Source organism: Schistocerca piceifrons, chromosome 4 (genome assembly GCF_021461385.2).
Source record: "Schistocerca piceifrons isolate TAMUIC-IGC-003096 chromosome 4, iqSchPice1.1, whole genome shotgun sequence".
Taxonomy (NCBI): Eukaryota; Metazoa; Arthropoda; class Insecta; order Orthoptera; family Acrididae; genus Schistocerca; species Schistocerca piceifrons.
In genome coordinates, this window is record NC_060141.1 from 29,738,171 (window position 1) to 29,755,432 (window position 17,262).

Consider the following 17,262-nt stretch of genomic DNA (forward strand, 5'->3'; position numbering starts at 1 on the left):
TAAAATATATTTAAAAACAAAGATGATGTGACTTACCATACGAAAGCGCTGGCAGGTCGATAGAAACACAAACAAACACATACATACACACAGGAAAAAAAGGACAGGTATACACTCGCACGCACACACACACATATCCATCCGCACATACACAGACACAAGCTAGAATTTTGTGTATATGTATGTGTTTGTTTGTGTTTCTATCGACCTGCCAACGCTTTCGTATGGTAAGTCACATCATCTTTGTTTTTAAATATATTTTTCCCACGTGGAATGTTTCCCTCTGTTATATTCTTATTATGTTAAAAGGTGCATGTCTTGCAGTTTATTGATGATTTGAGAAATTTGCCATTGCTTTGAAATACTGTATCTTGATAAGTATTTAGTGTGAAAGACTGTTAGCCAGTGCAAATTGTACTGAGAAAAGTGCCAAAATTCTGCAATTTTTCGGATCCTTCCGTGTTAGCAGGGGGTTCTTGGTGCTGAAAACTTGTGTTATAAAGGGAATCTGTTTGAGATCTTAGAAAAGTATAATATGATGTCAGTTAACAATGACTGACAGTGCTCTGTGAGGCAAGCCAATAGCACATAGTTCACAGCATAAACACCAGGCATCAGAAAAATGTTGTATGAATGTGGCACAAGTTGACACGCTCCGTGCGTCTTGATTAACTGAAAATGGTAATTAGGCAACAATGATGCACTCAGTGTCTCATACAGTACGCAAAATGTTTGAGTGTCATATAGACCCAGGGAACCTTCAGATGTCAGTACGTTAGGTAAGTCCCATCACATGGAGACATTGTTAAATGGTGCAACATGTCCTTGGAAAATGCATTGTAGATGCCTCACACAGGTGGAAGGCAGTGTGATAGAAACATGGAAGAAGATATTTGATAAGCCACAATTCAGAGTTCACACAAGTCACTCTGCCATTTATCAACAGAGCTGAATACACCATACACAACATGTCCAAGGATCGTTAGATAATACCTTAACATGTATCCATATCATATTCGGCACTCACAGGCACCAACACAGCTAAATTATGGAACTCAACTCCAATTTGTTGTTATGATGTGTGAGAGGCAGGAAGCAAATTATCAGTGGTTAAATTGATGGATGTTCGTGGATGAAACCACATTTCATGCAAGTGGCTGAGTCAACACTCATAACTGTATCATTTTGGGAACCGAGAATTCATGAGTCTCATAAAAGCTTGAAAGAGCCAGTACCAAAGTGAATGTGTGGTGCTGAGTGACTCAAGAGAGAGCCTTCAGCCCATTTTGCGGAGGTGACCGTTTGTACTGTCAGTTATATTGGAATGATTGAGCTGTATGTGGCCCTCAGTTAGAGCAAGATGGGGCACCGAACACCAATATCTATCAGCAGGTTGGCACTCCACCACATTGGGCTCTCATAATGTGGGAACAATTAAACCTGATATTAAATGATCGCTGTGCTTGAATGGCGGACCTATCTCATGGCTTCTTAATTGCCCTAAGGAGTTCTTTGTGTGGTGCTACATCAGTTCAACAGTGTAAGCTTAAAGACCACAGAATCTGTCTGACCTATGGAGGCAGATTATAGTGACCTTTCAACAAAACACTCAAGAAATGCTGCATATCACATTGCGCAATGTGCTTGTCGGGCATTAAATGTGCTACATTCACAGTGGCGGACATGTAGTTGCCAATGTGCTGTAACACAAAATTCAGGTACAAAGTCCAGACTCTCCTACACATTTATGTACTGTTAACAAGCAATAAATTTGCATAGTTTATTGTTTATAGTGTTTTACTTTTGACACCTCGTGGATCATACTGTACATTACAGACCACTTATATACAACAGTAAAAGTTTAAGAAATTGATAACTTTTTAAGGTACCTTGCCCTTTACCTTTTGATTTGAGTGTCTGTTGGCTGGACTGACAGTAGGTTTTTTAGATTTATTTTCGTCAGGTATTTATCTCAAGTAGTTTGCATCCACTTTGTGCATTTTTATTATGTTTTAGGTTACAAAATATAATCTTTGCTGTTCTCACACAGGTTTGCCCAATATGCGCATCCCTGCCTGGGGGTGACCCAAATTTGGTTACTGATGACTTCGCGGGTCACCTAACCTTAGAGCATCGCAGTGGACCTCGGGACCTGATATCCTTTCTCATATCCTTTGCTATACAATTTTGCCCAACACAAACTACAGTATGGCTCCTTTTTTCATTATGTTTTTGTCTAGACTATTGATTATTGTTCTTTTTTATAATAATTTTAGTTCACAGCATATAAATTCTACAAAATTAATTATAGGTTGGAATATGCAGGTCTAAAAGGAGCAGTTCAAAAATTGTCATACATTCGAAGCCACAAACCACAAGTTGAATCACAATGAACAAAGGTACTTTCAGCCTTTAGGTTGAGCAGCCTTTTAGACTGGAAAGTTTCTCTGATTATGTATTAAATATATAAAGTAAACAAAGAAACTGTTGTGCACCTTCGTGTTTTCGCAACGTAAAGACTGTTCCATAAAATTTTGGGCATGCAGCCATATAAATTCAGCTTCTTCTCTATGACTGTGTGGAATGTATGTATAAGGCAAAGCTGTCTTTGTGACTAAATTATTATGGAAAAGAAAGGAAGGGTGTTATAATTTGAGATGGTATGTAATCTACTCTTCGTGAAAAGTAAGGGCAACCAAGCACAACGTTTCTGTCCAGCAGGTAGCTCACCATCGGCACTGTTGCATGCAGCTACCCATTTGACACAGTGGAGAATTTTGTGGCTATTAGTAGGCTCCGGTGAATGATGATAAATTGCATGCCACTGTCTCTCCTTGTGTACTGGTTACAAATAATTCTTACTCCATCAGAATTTGAATAGTCTATTTTTGAGCTGGGGGCTGTTACATATATACAAACCAGATGCATGTAATAAGATTCGAGTAAAATACTTTTATTTAGCTTCCATGTTTTAACAATGGTTATAATGTTGTGGGAAAACTGTCAATTTGTTACGCTTTTGGAATTGATTTAACAATTGATGTTATACATCTCTGGATATCTGTCAGCAAGCACCTATGTGTAGTGATGCTTGCCTACCCTGAACCATACAGGACTGCCATACAGCTCTTAATTTCGAGGGGAGGTTTTTCCCCAGAACTTTGTGCCCAGAAATACGGGGTCGTCGTGCATTTGCAGCATATAATGTGGAGTTTTTCTTTTCTTTACTGAATATAACCTTGAACTTCCGTTAAGCAGTAACTCTACTCTCTGCCATGTGTAGCTTTTTAACCTAGAATGTACACTCACACTTTAAGCATTGTTATACAATAGCAGGAAATGCTTGTTGCGGCATTTTATTTATTTATTTATTTTCTACTTTGGAAATCCCTCTTCTAAACTTCAGTGTGAAGTGTATAATGGATAGGTGTGGAGCATTCCGGTTCAAGATGGAATTTTTCCATATGATCCAGGCATTACTTTGATTCAAATATCAAATTGTTATTCAGTATGCAGAAGCAATAAACAACTGTGCAGCTTTGGGCAAGTGCAGAGTCACAAAAGCCAATGTTCGGAGTTGGCAAAAGTACAAAGGACATCTAAAAAATGCAAATTCAACTAGGAAAGCTTCCAGTGGGCCACCGACTGAACTTTTTGAAAATATTGAAATGGAGTGGTAGTTTCCCCATGATGTCATATGAAATAAACATTGTGCATTGGCACAGCCAGCTGTAGGTGGTGTACAAGGATGATGTTGTGCAGTGGACTTGGGCTACGACATCAAACATTCCTTGCCCAGTGTCTTCTGGTATGGTATGAGGAGAAGTTGGTAGTGTGTCAGCAACACATTATAAGGCTGAGAAAGGAACATGCGTACCTTTTAGGGTTAATCAGAAAGGAAACTCCTGTTTACTTTGGCATGACATTCAGTACAACCGTTAATGTTCAATAGATCATTTAAACAATTCTTTTATCGAAATGATGTGGAATGAGTCAGTTTACACCAAAAATGTACTGGTTCGCACTATGGGCAGTAGGAAATCACAATCGGCGGTAGGAGATCACAATCACCATTATGATGTGTGCTCTTGCCGATGTGACAAAGATGTGACCCAAGTCGTCCTCAGTTGTAAAACTATACCAAAGGAAAAGCTGCCTCCTGGTGTCATAATATTTCATTTCGACAGAAAAGGTTGGACGACTAATGAGTTGATTGTAGTTTGACTAATTATAGTCTCAAGCAGGAGGCCAGGTGTTCTTTTATAGATTGTGGGATCCTTTGTGCTTTCAAGGGGCAAGTGACACCAGCAGTGAAGGCATAAATCCTGAAATTAAACACACGGGGTGTATACACTGTGGGAAATCCGGGAAAAATAAAGGAATTTTTTCATCTAGGAGAAAACTGGGAATAACGTGGGCATTTTTTGAATTCTGGAAATTTTTCATTGTTTTAGTTTTGAGTGAAATTTTTGTAATTTTGACTGGTAAGAATTTCACTTTAGCCCACTCCTGCAGAATAATACTGCAGCAATAAAATGTAAATGAGAGAAAAACACCAATATACAACTTAAGTTGCAAAGAAAATTTGCCATGTACATCAACACAGTGCAAACACAATTGTCTGCCGACATGTCAAAGGCTTCAATACAAAGACTATGCAATACTTTGTAACAACATTCTGCTTTCAGTGAGTGTGGCATCACAACTGTTTAAATTTGTAACAGATCACGGGAAGATGTTGTGAATGGTGGTTTGAGGAGTGTTACTTTGAAAGCAATTTTCCTTCTACGCAAGATGAATATGTCTGCTTGTGTCTGTATGTGTGGATGGATATGTGCGTGTGTGCGAGTGTATACCTGTCCTTTTTTCCCCCTAAGGTAAGTCTTTCCGCTCCCGGGATTGGAATGACTCCTTACCCTCTCCTTTAAAACCCACTTCCTTTCGTCTTCCCCTCTCCTTCCCTCTTTCCTGATGAGGCAACAATTTGTTGCGAAAGCTTGAATTTTGTGTGTATGTTTGTGTGTCTATCGACCTGCCAGCGTTTTTGTTCGGTAAGTCACCTCATCTTTGTATTTATATATAATTTTTCCCACGTGGAATGTTTCCTTCCATTATATAGATGAATTACTTTGTGTGTTAAAATGTGCGATAAATTTCTGAAATCACGGAGTGTTTGACTCTTTCAAAGTTTTACACTTTGAGGACCAACCACTTAGAAAAATTTCAGACCCAGAAGACCAGAGCTGGCCGGTGTGGCAGAGCGGTTCTAGGCGCTTCAGTCTGGATCCGCGCGACCACTGCGGTCGCAGGTTCGAATCCTGCCTCGGGCATGGATGTGTGTGATGTCCTTAGGTTAGTTAGGTTTAAGTAGTTCTAAGTTCTAGGGGACTGATGACCTCAGATGTCAAGTCCCATGGTGCTCAGAGCAATTTGAACCAGAAGACCAGAAAAATTTCACACCCAGAAGACCAGACATTTGTCATCATTTAAAATTTAACTGTCACATTTGTCTTTGATATATCTTAAGGGTGCCACATGCTAAAAAAAGGTGAAGATTATATGTGGGAGCTTAGCTTTTCTTGTTGCTATACTACATGTATATTAATTGAAACCATTAACTTTTCCTATTTGTGTGTTCACACTACTTAGTGATGTTGCTGTTGGCTGAGTACGATGTCCTATGTTCTGAATATCTGTTGTCATTTACTGGTAGGATAATGTCACCCGAGCTATTACTGGCTCACAAAAGCATATCGGAATCTCAATTTCAGTGCTTCGGAAACCAGCATGCTGTGTTTGGTGGAATCCATATCTATACTTTTGTAACACAAAAATATGCTGTGAACATGTTGCTGTACATCAAAGATCTTTCAAAAACACATTGTTTTTTTGCTTCATAAAGTGCCAGGAAATTCTACACTGGGTTATAAAACCCTTACCATTCAAAGGATTGATAAGTTTTACAGCTCCAAGGGAAAGTATACTGTCACTTAATATGGAGAAAGTGTATTTTCACCAGGGAAAATGTGTGTTTTCATCCAGGAAAAGGGTGTTTTTAATTTGAGAAACCCGGGAAAAATCTGAGGATTTTTTTTTTTTTTTTTTTTTTCCATATTCACCCTGAACACAGATCTTGTCACCATTGCAGGATGCGTTACTTTGCAAGTACAAGTTTCAGAAGTGGTGCTGAGCTGTCTGCTGCTTGGACACACACATTCAGTGCATCATTTGTGAATGGTTTTAGAAAGTGCTGTGTAACAAAAGCATTAGATGGGAGTGAAGATGATCTACTATAGGAAGAAGAAGAAGGAAAAGAAGGTCTCTCAGTATGTCAGTTATATCACAGTTGAAGATTGTTTGATTTTTGACCTCTTTTCAAAACAAATTTAACACAAAGGTATGGCCACTGGCATACGTGGGGGGAGGGGGGGGGACTCATGTCTTGCAATCGCTAGTGTATTTATGGATGGGAACATATCACATGCGCACATGTTCTTCAGTGCTCTCTACTGGCATTTGTTAATTTCATCATCACAGTTATGCATGGCTGATTGGTAATAATGAACGTAGTCTGCACTTTTTTTTTCTTGAATTTTGGCTTGAAAAACCGTGGTGCAGCCTATAATTGAGATTTTTCCCTCTCAGATCACAAATTGCCGATTTCAAAATGACTTGCACCCATATCTTGTGAGTTGAAATTACTACCATTACAACTTACTGCAGTTGCTGTTGTAAACTATCAAAGGCATAGGAAGAAAAATCCGAAAAACTTATACCTTTTTTGCAAATGCAGTACCTGTTCCTGAAAAAAGAAAAACAACTTTGTTTCACAAAACTAAATCAACCTGCTTTTTTACTTACCCAAATCGAACTCAATCACCCCCATTAGATGATCTGTAATTCTGCACCGAGTCACTATCATAAGGGAGGTCATCTTCAGTTACATCAGGTATATTGGAAATGCCAGTTGTTTTTTTAATCTTTTCATGATACGTTCTTCCAATATTGATTTCCAAGCAGCCATACTCCAGTGGCACATTTCTGTCACAGACGCACGTTGCAAATGGCCTCCTGATGTTGAAGTTGTTGTGTTTACAATGTAATTTCTATAGAACTGTGTTATACTAGCTTCGAGGGGATGCTTGATACATACATCCAAAGGCGACAACACACCTGTCATACCACCAGGAGTAATCACTACATCACAGCTTCCTTCTTTCAGCTTCTGTTTCACCCGATCGCCAGTTTGCGTATGAAAACTATCCAATAAAAGCATTGTTTTTGAGTGAAGAGAAGTCCTGGCTGCCGAAATCCAGTCTAGGGCCACTTCCTCTTTCATCCAGCCATCACCACAAGGTCTTACAATAATTATTTTTATAAGATTTTTGTTTATAATAATAACATACAATTTGTGCATGCTTGGACATATCATAGCATTATGCTTCTGTGAAGAAGATACATCAGCTAAACCAGTAGTAAGTAGTTGGAATAGAAAAGCAACTGGAATCACTCAATAGAGGAAAGTCCACTGGACCTGACGGGATACCAATTCGATTCTACACAGAGTACGCGAAAGAACTTGCCCCCCTTCTAACAGCCGTGTACCGCAAGTCTCTAGAGGAACGGAGGGTTCCAAATGATTGGAAAAGAGCACAGATAGTCCCAGTCTTCAAGAAGGGTCGTCGAGCAGATGCGCAAAACTATAGACCTATATCTCTTACGTCGATCTCTTGTAGAATTTTAGAACATGTTTTTTGCTCGCGTATCATGTCATTTCTGGAAACCCAGAATCTACTATGTAGGAATCAACATGGATTCCGGAAACAGCGATCGTGTGAGACCCAACTCGCCTTATTTGTTCATGAGACCCAGAAAATATTAGATACAGGCTCCCAGGTAGATGCTATTTTTCTTGACTTCCGGAAGGCGTTCGATACAGTTCCGCACTGTCGCCTGATAAACAAAGTAAGAGCCTACGGAATATCAGACCAGCTGTGTGGCTGGATTGAAGAGTTTTTAGCAAACAGAACACAGCATGTTGTTATCAATGGAGAGACGTCTACAGACGTTAAAGTAACCTCTGGCGTGCCACAGGGGAGTGTTATGGGACCATTGCTTTTCACAATATATATAAATGACTTAGTAGATAGTGTCGGAAGTTCCATGCGGCTTTTCGCGGATGATGCTGTAGTATACAGAGAAGTTGCTGCATTAGAAAATTGTAGCGAAATGCAGGAAGATCTGCAGCGGATAGGCACTTGGTGCAGGGAGTGGCAACTGACCCTTAACATAGACAAATGTAATGTATTGCGAATACATAGAAAGAAGGATCCTTTTTTGTATGATTATATGATAGCGGAACAAACACTGGTAGCAGTTACTTCTGTAAAATATCTGGGAGTATGCGTACGGAACGATTTGAAGTGGAATGATCATATAAAACTAATTGTTGGTAAGGCGGGTACCAGGTTGAGATTCATTGGGAGAGTGCTTAGAAAATGTAGTCCATCAACAAAGGAGGTGGCTTACAAAACACTCGTTCGACCTATACTTGAGTATTGCTCATCAGTGTGGGATCCGTACCAGGTCGGGTTGACAGAGGAGATAGAGAAGATCCAAAGAAGAGCGGCGCGTTTCGTCACTGGGTTATTTGGTAACCGTGATAGCGTTACGGAGATGTTTAATAAACTCAAGTGGCAGACTCTGCAAGAGAGGCGCTCTGCATCGCGGTGTAGCTTGCTCGCCAGGTTTCGAGAGGGTGCGTTTCTGGATGAGGTATCGAATATATTGCTTCCCCCTACTTATACTTCCCGAGGAGATCACGAATGTAAAATTAGAGAGATTAGAGCGCGCACGGAGGCTTTCAGACAGTGCATACTACTGGAACAGGAAAGGGAGGTAATGACAGTGGCACGTAAAGTGCCCTCCGCCACACACCGTTGGGTGGCTTGCGGAGTATCAATGTAGATGTAGATATAGATGTAGATGTTATACGCGAGGCATTCAGTAAGTAATGCAATTCATTTTTCTTTTTTTCTGAAAACAAATTGGTTTTATTAAGGATGCCGTTACACCTTGGTATTCTCCACTCTCTATTTTTCAACATAATCTCAGTTCAGTGAGACAGATTTACACCACCTTACTGGGAGGGCTTGTATACCTGCGCAGTACCATACTACCGGTCGACATTGGAGCCAACTTCTTGCTGCACCAGTAACCTGCCCGTCATCCGCGCACTGCTTCCCGTGGAGTGCATCCCTCATTGGGCCAAACAGATGAAGTCAGAAGATAAAAGATCTCTGGGCTGTAGGGTGGATGAAGAAGAAAAGTTCCACGAAGCTCCTCTTGGATGTGCAGACTTGTGTGAGGCCTTACATTGTCACGGAGAAGGAGAAATTCGTTTGCATTTTTGTGGCAATGAGTGCACTGCAGTTGTTTCTTCATTTTACTGAGGTATCTCAATACATTTCAGAGTCGATCGTTGCACAAGGAGGGAGGACATCAGAGTAAACCCTTCAGTCCCAGAAGACCATTGCCACGACTTCACCGGCTGAAGTTGCGGTTTTGAACTTTTTTTTCGGACGAGATGTGGTGTGGTGCCACTTCGTGGATTGCTGTTTTGTTTCCAGTTTGAGGTGACGAACTCACGTTTCATCACCTGTGACAATGTTCAACAAAAAATTGTCACGAACAGCCTCATAATGTGCAAGCAGTTGTGTGCCGGTGGTCCTTCACTGCCCTTTCTGGTCTTCAGTTAGGGAGTGGGAACACGACGATGAGTGGATGAATGTGTCATCACTGTTAACAGAGATATCTAGTGATCCGTTGATCACCTCAAATGAGAGTGTCTGGCTCATTCTAACACTGCAGGAGTCACAGCTTTGTGTGGCCAGTCAACACACAGGAGAACAGACAGTTTTGTGCGACCTTGTTGTGACGATGACGGATGCTTCACTCAATGACTCGCTGTGCTTTTGTTCACTGCCGTGTGTCTGTGTGGATATTCTGCAAGTGCCGATGATTATCTGCAGTGCTCTGGTTGTCCACCAAAAGAAACTGTGTCGGCTCTCTGCTTCGAACGCACCTGTGTTACAGGTGCCATTTTGAAGGCTACGTATAGCGTCGCCACTTATCATAACTTTATGAAACTGTAGGAGCTGAAATGGGAATATTCCGTAATTTGCACAAATGTATAGCCGAGGTCTATCGATTCATAATATCTGTAATTTTGTAGGCCTATGAAGAAGACAAATTAATTTGTCAAATCTGGTAAAGTGAAATAACTCTCTCTGCAAGTGACAGCGTACTTTTGTTCTGAAATATACATTACATTTGCTGAAGAATAACGACTCTGAATAAAATAATAATTTTTACAATAATTACAACTGGGAAGCTTTCTCCCTTGGGAATGGTTTTCCGATTGAAAGCCACATACACTGACAATTTTCGTCCATCGACAATAATTTTCTACATCACTGTGTGCTTTTGCTTTGCAGCACCACACGTATGTATTTGCACACTGGCTTCCCATACATTATTTCCTGTAGTGTTGTTTGGCATCTCAGAATGGGCTGGCATTTGGTCAGAATTCCATATTTTGGAAGGTAAATAAAAAATTTAACTTCGAAGTTGGCTCATGTAATACCAAAGAGATACTAGACTTTTCATGCACTTGAAACATTTTTTGCACATTTGTAGTTCTGCGAAGAACAGATAGGTTATGTTGTTGCGTAGTCACCAAACCCACAGATACGAAACTTTTAAATAGCATTGGAGAAATGTTTCACTTATGTTCAGCCTTCAATTTGAATCATTTACATTGTAACAGCATCTTCATATTTCGTGTCTTGAACCGTAAAATTGAGTCTCTGTCCACATCTGGATATTTGCACTTTTCGCCTGAAAGTGAACACTACTTTTTTAACTATTTAAAAGTTTCTCTCCACTTTCACACCATCGGCAAATGTTGTGTTCCTTAACATGAAATCTGCATCTAGCTTCCTGCTTTCCGCGTTCCTTTGCATTGTTTATAACTTGAAGTCTAAATTTCACTGCGTAACTAATGCACTTCTTTCCTATCTTTCCCATCTTCACCTCTTAAATTAGTCACATCACCAGACCTCTCAATACACAAATCTCGTCCTGTTGAAGAGTCACTCTGTTTTATTGTGTTGTGAAGAGATGGAGGAGATGGCTGAGGTGCTGATTACCAAAAGGGCCTGAAGCACACTGTCTTCTGTTTTGACTTCTGTTTTTAGACTGTAGCATGTATGCATGCACCTGGCATATGGGTCTCATAGTGAACCAGCTTTGTCTATACTGTTAGCCCCCATTATATGTATGAAAATCTGTCGCAGGCATACGGTAATATTGTTGCTCTACACTGCCCGGTTGTTATGTAGATTGCTAACATAATTTAGTGCCTCCATCACGTATGTAGTAGCAGTTGTGCGGGTGTTGAAGAAAGAGTGGGAGGAAGTGCAATTCAAAGGCTTGAATTTTCTTGTAAATTCAGTGGTACAATATTTATTTTTTACAATAATCTTGTGTCAGATGTTTAGCTGCGACATATATTCACTTGCAGCCTATATCACCTTCTCAGGAGGCTGGTAAGGAGCTAGCACAACAAGCTCTGTGAGACATTCTGTATCTAGAAAACGTTAATGCAGATGGTTTTGCTGTGAGTGTGGGTATTTCATCTTGCTTGTTTTTTAACTCTTATTTGTGCACAAACATTGCAGCTGACTGTTACAATCTGCAGCCTTCTAGAGATTTATTCTCCATGCCATCTGCATGTTGCAGAGTTTCACCTTCTTCAGATTATAAATGTTTGTCAGTAGTGGAAATTTTAAATAGTGGGTGGGGGAGGTGAGGGATATGCCAAAACTGAATGCTGTTGCAACCCCATACATGTAGTGCAGCTCTTGATCCTATTATTCATTCCTTGTGTGTGATAAGGAGCAGTCCACCATAGAGAAATGATAAATGAAATGATTGTGTGACATTGATGGCCGGAAGGCCCCATCCGGGGAAGTTCGGCTGTCGAGCTGCAAATCTTATTTCAGGTGACACCACATTGGGCGACTTGCGTGTCGGTGCTGGTGAAATGATGATGAGGACAAAGCAGCACCCAGTCCACGAGCAGAGAAAATCTCCCAGCCAGGAGCATGGTAGGCAAACAAGTTACCACCCGGCTAAGCAGGATCAGAGAAATGATAGCAAATATTTCACAAAGACATGAGATATGTTCCATTCCTTTATTTTTGTAGCTTTCACTGAGAGTGCTTAGTTTGAAAAACACTCTTAGAAGGCAGATATCTCTGGAGAAAGAGTTGTCTCACTGATCAAATGAATGAGAATTTCTTAAGTTCCAACCCTTACTGAAAAACCCATTTGGTTACTGTGTATGTCACACATGATATGCAAACAACCACCACCATTCTGACCAGATTAGTCATCCGCTCCAGCTCCCTAAAAGCGTCTTGTAATTATATTAATGAGCAGTATGTCACTGAATCAGATTCTTCCACAGTTTAGCTCAGGTAATATTCTGTCACGTTTTATAAACTTATTATTAAAGTGTTCATTCCATTTTCTGTTATAAACAGATGGTAAATATTGTTTCCCTTCATTTGCAGAAATGGAAGATTGTTTTTGTGGACTTTGTTTGTATCAAAAGCACTATTTGTACAAAAAATTAGAGGTGTTTATTGATCGGCAATAGAGAATGGCTTTAGAAATAGGTGACTTGTCAAGACTTGGACCATTTTTGCTTGGAGAATATTTGGCTATTGGTATGTCTTTTTCACTAGCACCTGTTCGACATTTGGCTAGATTAAGGAATTGTAAAAGTTCTGTTATGTTTGTGACATAGAAAAGGAAAAATTGCATCTGAAATTTTTCGTAGCTACATGATAAACATAACTGAAGTAGCAACTGTGGAAGAATGGCTTCAGATATTAACAAAATTGTTGACATTCTCTTAACTTTACACCATTCTCATGGTATCCTCTTCTATTTTATGTAAATTGACATAGTTTTGCTGAGAGCTGTGCTTCATATTTCCTCAGGGCTTCCTTATGTACATTGGTGGCTCCCTGCCATTCAGACACCCATGTTCGACTAGTTTTATTTCTGATGCAGAATGGCTTCCGAATCCTTACTTGATTATTATGATAATTTTTTTTCTGTGGCTTCTGTAAATCAATAAAGGCAAATGCCCGGATTATAAATTCATTTTTTTAAAGGACGGGGCCAGTTTCACCCCCTTCTCTTCTGTCTTTGTTCTTTATACCTAATGACCTTTCCGTTAACAGGATTCGAAACCCTAATCTTCCTAGCTTCAAAACAATTAATAGGTAGCTAGAGCCCAGATGACTTACTTTTACCTCTCAATTGGTTACTAGTAAAATTTCTAATGGTACGAAGCAGTTGCTGATACTGTGTGTTGAGTGTTAAAATCATCCACTACAACCTCTTCTTTTCAGTTTTCATATTATGTGTGTTGTATCTGCTCTTGGCAGAGTAGCCCATAGGCATGCATTCTGTTCAGGTTAGATTTTGTGCTACCGGTAGATAATGCTTATGACCTGCTAGATAATGCTTCAATTTGTATATCTGGATTTTGCCAGTTCAAGAATACCATTAGAAAGATTAGTGTAGCTACTGTCCCTAAACTGTTGTTCCTGTCACTTCTGAGTGTGTCGTTTCCAGGAAGTGAAAGTCCTTAGCAGGCTTTAACCAAGTTTCAGAGACAGCACAAACTGAAAAATGTGTTTTTTGTTAGTGAATGAGACACTATATATTCCATTCAGTTGATCTAACTTTCCGCTATAAAATGATGTGTTACACCTTTCAGCATCGGTTCAGGTAACTGATGTAAACAAGTCTTTAACACCAAGCCTGGCAAGCACACTGCCCAAAAAACTAGTTCCCACGAGGACACGCCACATTAGTACAACATTAACACCAATCCTAGCCTAGATAGTTAACTCAGTTTTGTGAGAGAGTCCGTCCGCAAGTTCCTTCAGTTATGCCATATCCAGCTGAAACCACTAACGGATTATCAGATTCCATAGAGCTACCAAATTGTGGGGCTGTAGATTGCTACATTTCACTGGCTGTTCAAAAAGTTCGAAGTATTTTCTGTGGTATTAAATTTGAATAATTTAGCAGGCCGAGTATTTGCCAAACTGGAAACGTCTGCATGCAGCCGTATGAATGCAGCAGTTGTCATCTTGGAGGATAGGTTTGTCCACATGGTGCTATCAAGAAAATGCAGGGAACACTTGGTCACCAACAATGTTGAAATAAACATCCTGGTTCATGTTCACATTCACAGTAACCTGAATGAATGGATCCAAGTCACAGCACAAAAACAACCTCCACACACTGCAGGCTATGAACCTTGTCGGTCCATCAATGCACTCATCCATTGTCTCACATCCTTTGAAAAGAGGCAGAATTGCAACTCATTGGATCACACTACATGCCTCTAGTTAGCTACTATTAAAGTGTTTTTGGTCCATTAAAGATAGGTCGCTTTTTGTGTTGAAAGCGATGACCTTTTGCGAAGTACCCAGCTCCAGATGCCTATTGCATTCAGTTACTTTCGCATTGTTTGAACAGAAACTACTCGAGACTGAACTATATTCATTGACAGCTGAAATTTTTGTTGGTTTTGAAACTGACTGTCATTGACAAGCCTTGACACTTATATCTGATTCTTATTAGATAGTACCTTTTCTTGACCACTGTGCGTGCACCGTCTTACATTGTTGCATGTTTTGCACCATTCCTTGTAGACACATTGGGCAGTCCAAGTTGATTCACTGGCAAACAGTGCTCCAAAGTGACCAGTGTCCTTTTTTAAGCTCGTGACCAACATCTGATCCAGTGGTCTTCCGTCCTACTATAGAGTTGCTGTCCACAGGTGTGGGTGAAGAAATTGGTTTGGAGAGTATGAAAGTATTGATATAAATGATTAGGGATCATTCAGTTTTTCACTCATAGTTATCTGCTGCTGAATATTTGCAGTGATATTTTTAGGTATTGATACAGTCAACAGAGAATCTGCTGCATATTTGGACGCTTGTTTGCATGTGAAAGAGTGTACTTACTATGTTTGTGCTTTTGGCAGATTTAGTCCTGAACTTGGATGTAGCACAACATGTGTCTTTATCATGAGCAGTGCAAGTACAGCATGTTGAGCTGTTGAACAAAAGTCAAACATAGTTGCCTTGTGAGACAGTCAACATAAAATGCAGTGGAGGAAATTGTATACCATATTTTAGATTGACTGACAGCATTACTCCCATGGTTGTATACTGGCTGGCTGTTTTCATATGATGTGCATACAAGGGTGCACATCAAATTAATCGGAAGACTGATAAAGGCACCATGCACAAGAAAAAGTAATACAACATTGGGAACAGTTCTTCTGGGAGAATGGAATGGAATTTGGAAAAGTAACAAAGCTAACAAAAATAATTCAAAGTGATCTGTGCAGAAACCTTGGAGAATGACCCCTATGAAGTAGATAATTAAATGAGAATTATCAGTGTGGTGCGAATAACACTATCTTTCATAAATTGAAGTCATTCAAAGTTTGAATGCTCTTAATTATGAGGCTCATTAAAGCAAAATGTTTTCTTCAGTCACTGTCGCTTCAAAACTTAGAGCAGCAGAAGGTAATTTTCTATTTTTTTTATTTTTTTTTTTTATTTTTTTTACTTTTGCGTCATTTTTTCCTGTCTGTACATTAGATAACTTTGCTGTTTTTCTCTTTTATGCCATTTTATTTCTCTCTCAATTTAAACTGGAAGATAAAAATAAACTTTATAGTACTTTGTTTGTAGTATTTTGCTTTTTATTTACAGTAGCAAATATTCAACTCTGCAGTTAAAATGTCAGTCATTCCTAAATTCACTACTACTACTACTACTACTACTACTACTTCTTCTTCTTCTTCTTCTTCTTCCTTTCTACCTCTGACAGCATTGCTTGCTCCTTCAATAGAGATTACAGAATTGTCCACCTGACCTTTCTTAAGCAAACTATTGTAAATCATTATAGCATAGTTCACATTTTTAGCAAATTTTCAGAAGTTGTGTGCTGGCTGCACATTAGTTCTACACGCATTCAAAGCCTGTATCACTGTTTCTTTTACTTTATGTTGTTAGAGAGAAATTGTAATGTGCATCTATGGATAACTATTAAAAATAGAGCCATTAAAGAAAGAAGTAGATTGTATTCTATTCCAAGAAAATTGGTAAAAACTAAATTTCAAGTGTAGGGGTGTTTAAAGCCTGTGAAAAATGTGACAAAAATTCTGCTGTCATTTTAGTAAATGGAAAGACTTCATAATTAATTTTATCATTGCCTTTAAAAATTCCCATTATCTACCTTCATAGGCAAATGGAAAAATCTAATTCCCTCAGCATCACCTGATTTAATTCGACTACTTTCCATTATCCTCATTTTGCTTTCATTGATGTTAATCTTATATTCTCCTTTCAAGACACTGTCCATTCCAAATTTTTATTTCTTCTCCATAGATTTTAATTCCTACTCCAAATTTTTCTTTTGTTTCCTTTCATGTTTACTCAATATACAGATTGAATAACACCGGGGATAGGCTACAACCCTGTCTCACTCCCTTCTCAACCACTGCTTCCCTCTTGTGTCCCTCGACTCTTTTGTATAAATTGTAAATAGCCGTTCGCTCCCTGTATTTGACCCCTGCCACCTTCAGAATTTGAAAGAGAGTATTCCAGTTAACATTGTCAAAATCATTCTCTAAATCTACTAATGCTAGAAATGCAGGTTTGTCTTTCCTTACTCTCTCTTCCATGAGAAGTCATAGTGTCAGTATTGTCCCATGTGTTCCAACATTTCTACAGAATCCAACCAGGTGGCTTCTGCCAGTTTTTCCAGTAAAGAATTTGTGTTAATATTTTGCAGCCATGATTTATTAAACCTACAGTTTATTACTTTTTACATCTGTCAACACCTGCTTTCTTTGGTATTGGAATTATTATATTCTTCTTAAAGCCTGGGGGTATTTCGCTTGTCTCATGCATCTTGCTCAGCAGATGGTAGAGTTCTGTCAGGGCTGGCTCTCCCAAGGCTATCAGTAGTTCTAAAGGAATGTTGTCTACTCCTGGGGCCTTGTTTTAACTTAGGTTTTTCAGTGCTCTATAAAATTCTTCACTCAGTATCATATCTCCTATTTCATTTTCATCTACATTATCTTCCATTTCT

At 39.3% G+C, this 17,262-nt stretch overlaps 1 protein-coding gene across 1 annotated transcript in view; it reads left to right on the top strand.

The window, feature by feature from the left end:
• LOC124794888 (E3 ubiquitin-protein ligase KCMF1-like) overlaps positions 1-17,262 on the top strand; it is a 93,125-nt gene that overhangs the window by 25,116 nt on the left and 50,747 nt on the right. Inside the window, 1 exon segment of the mRNA XM_047258584.1 lies at positions 2,051-2,155. Within this exon segment, the coding sequence (XP_047114540.1) occupies positions 2,051-2,155 (105 nt within the window).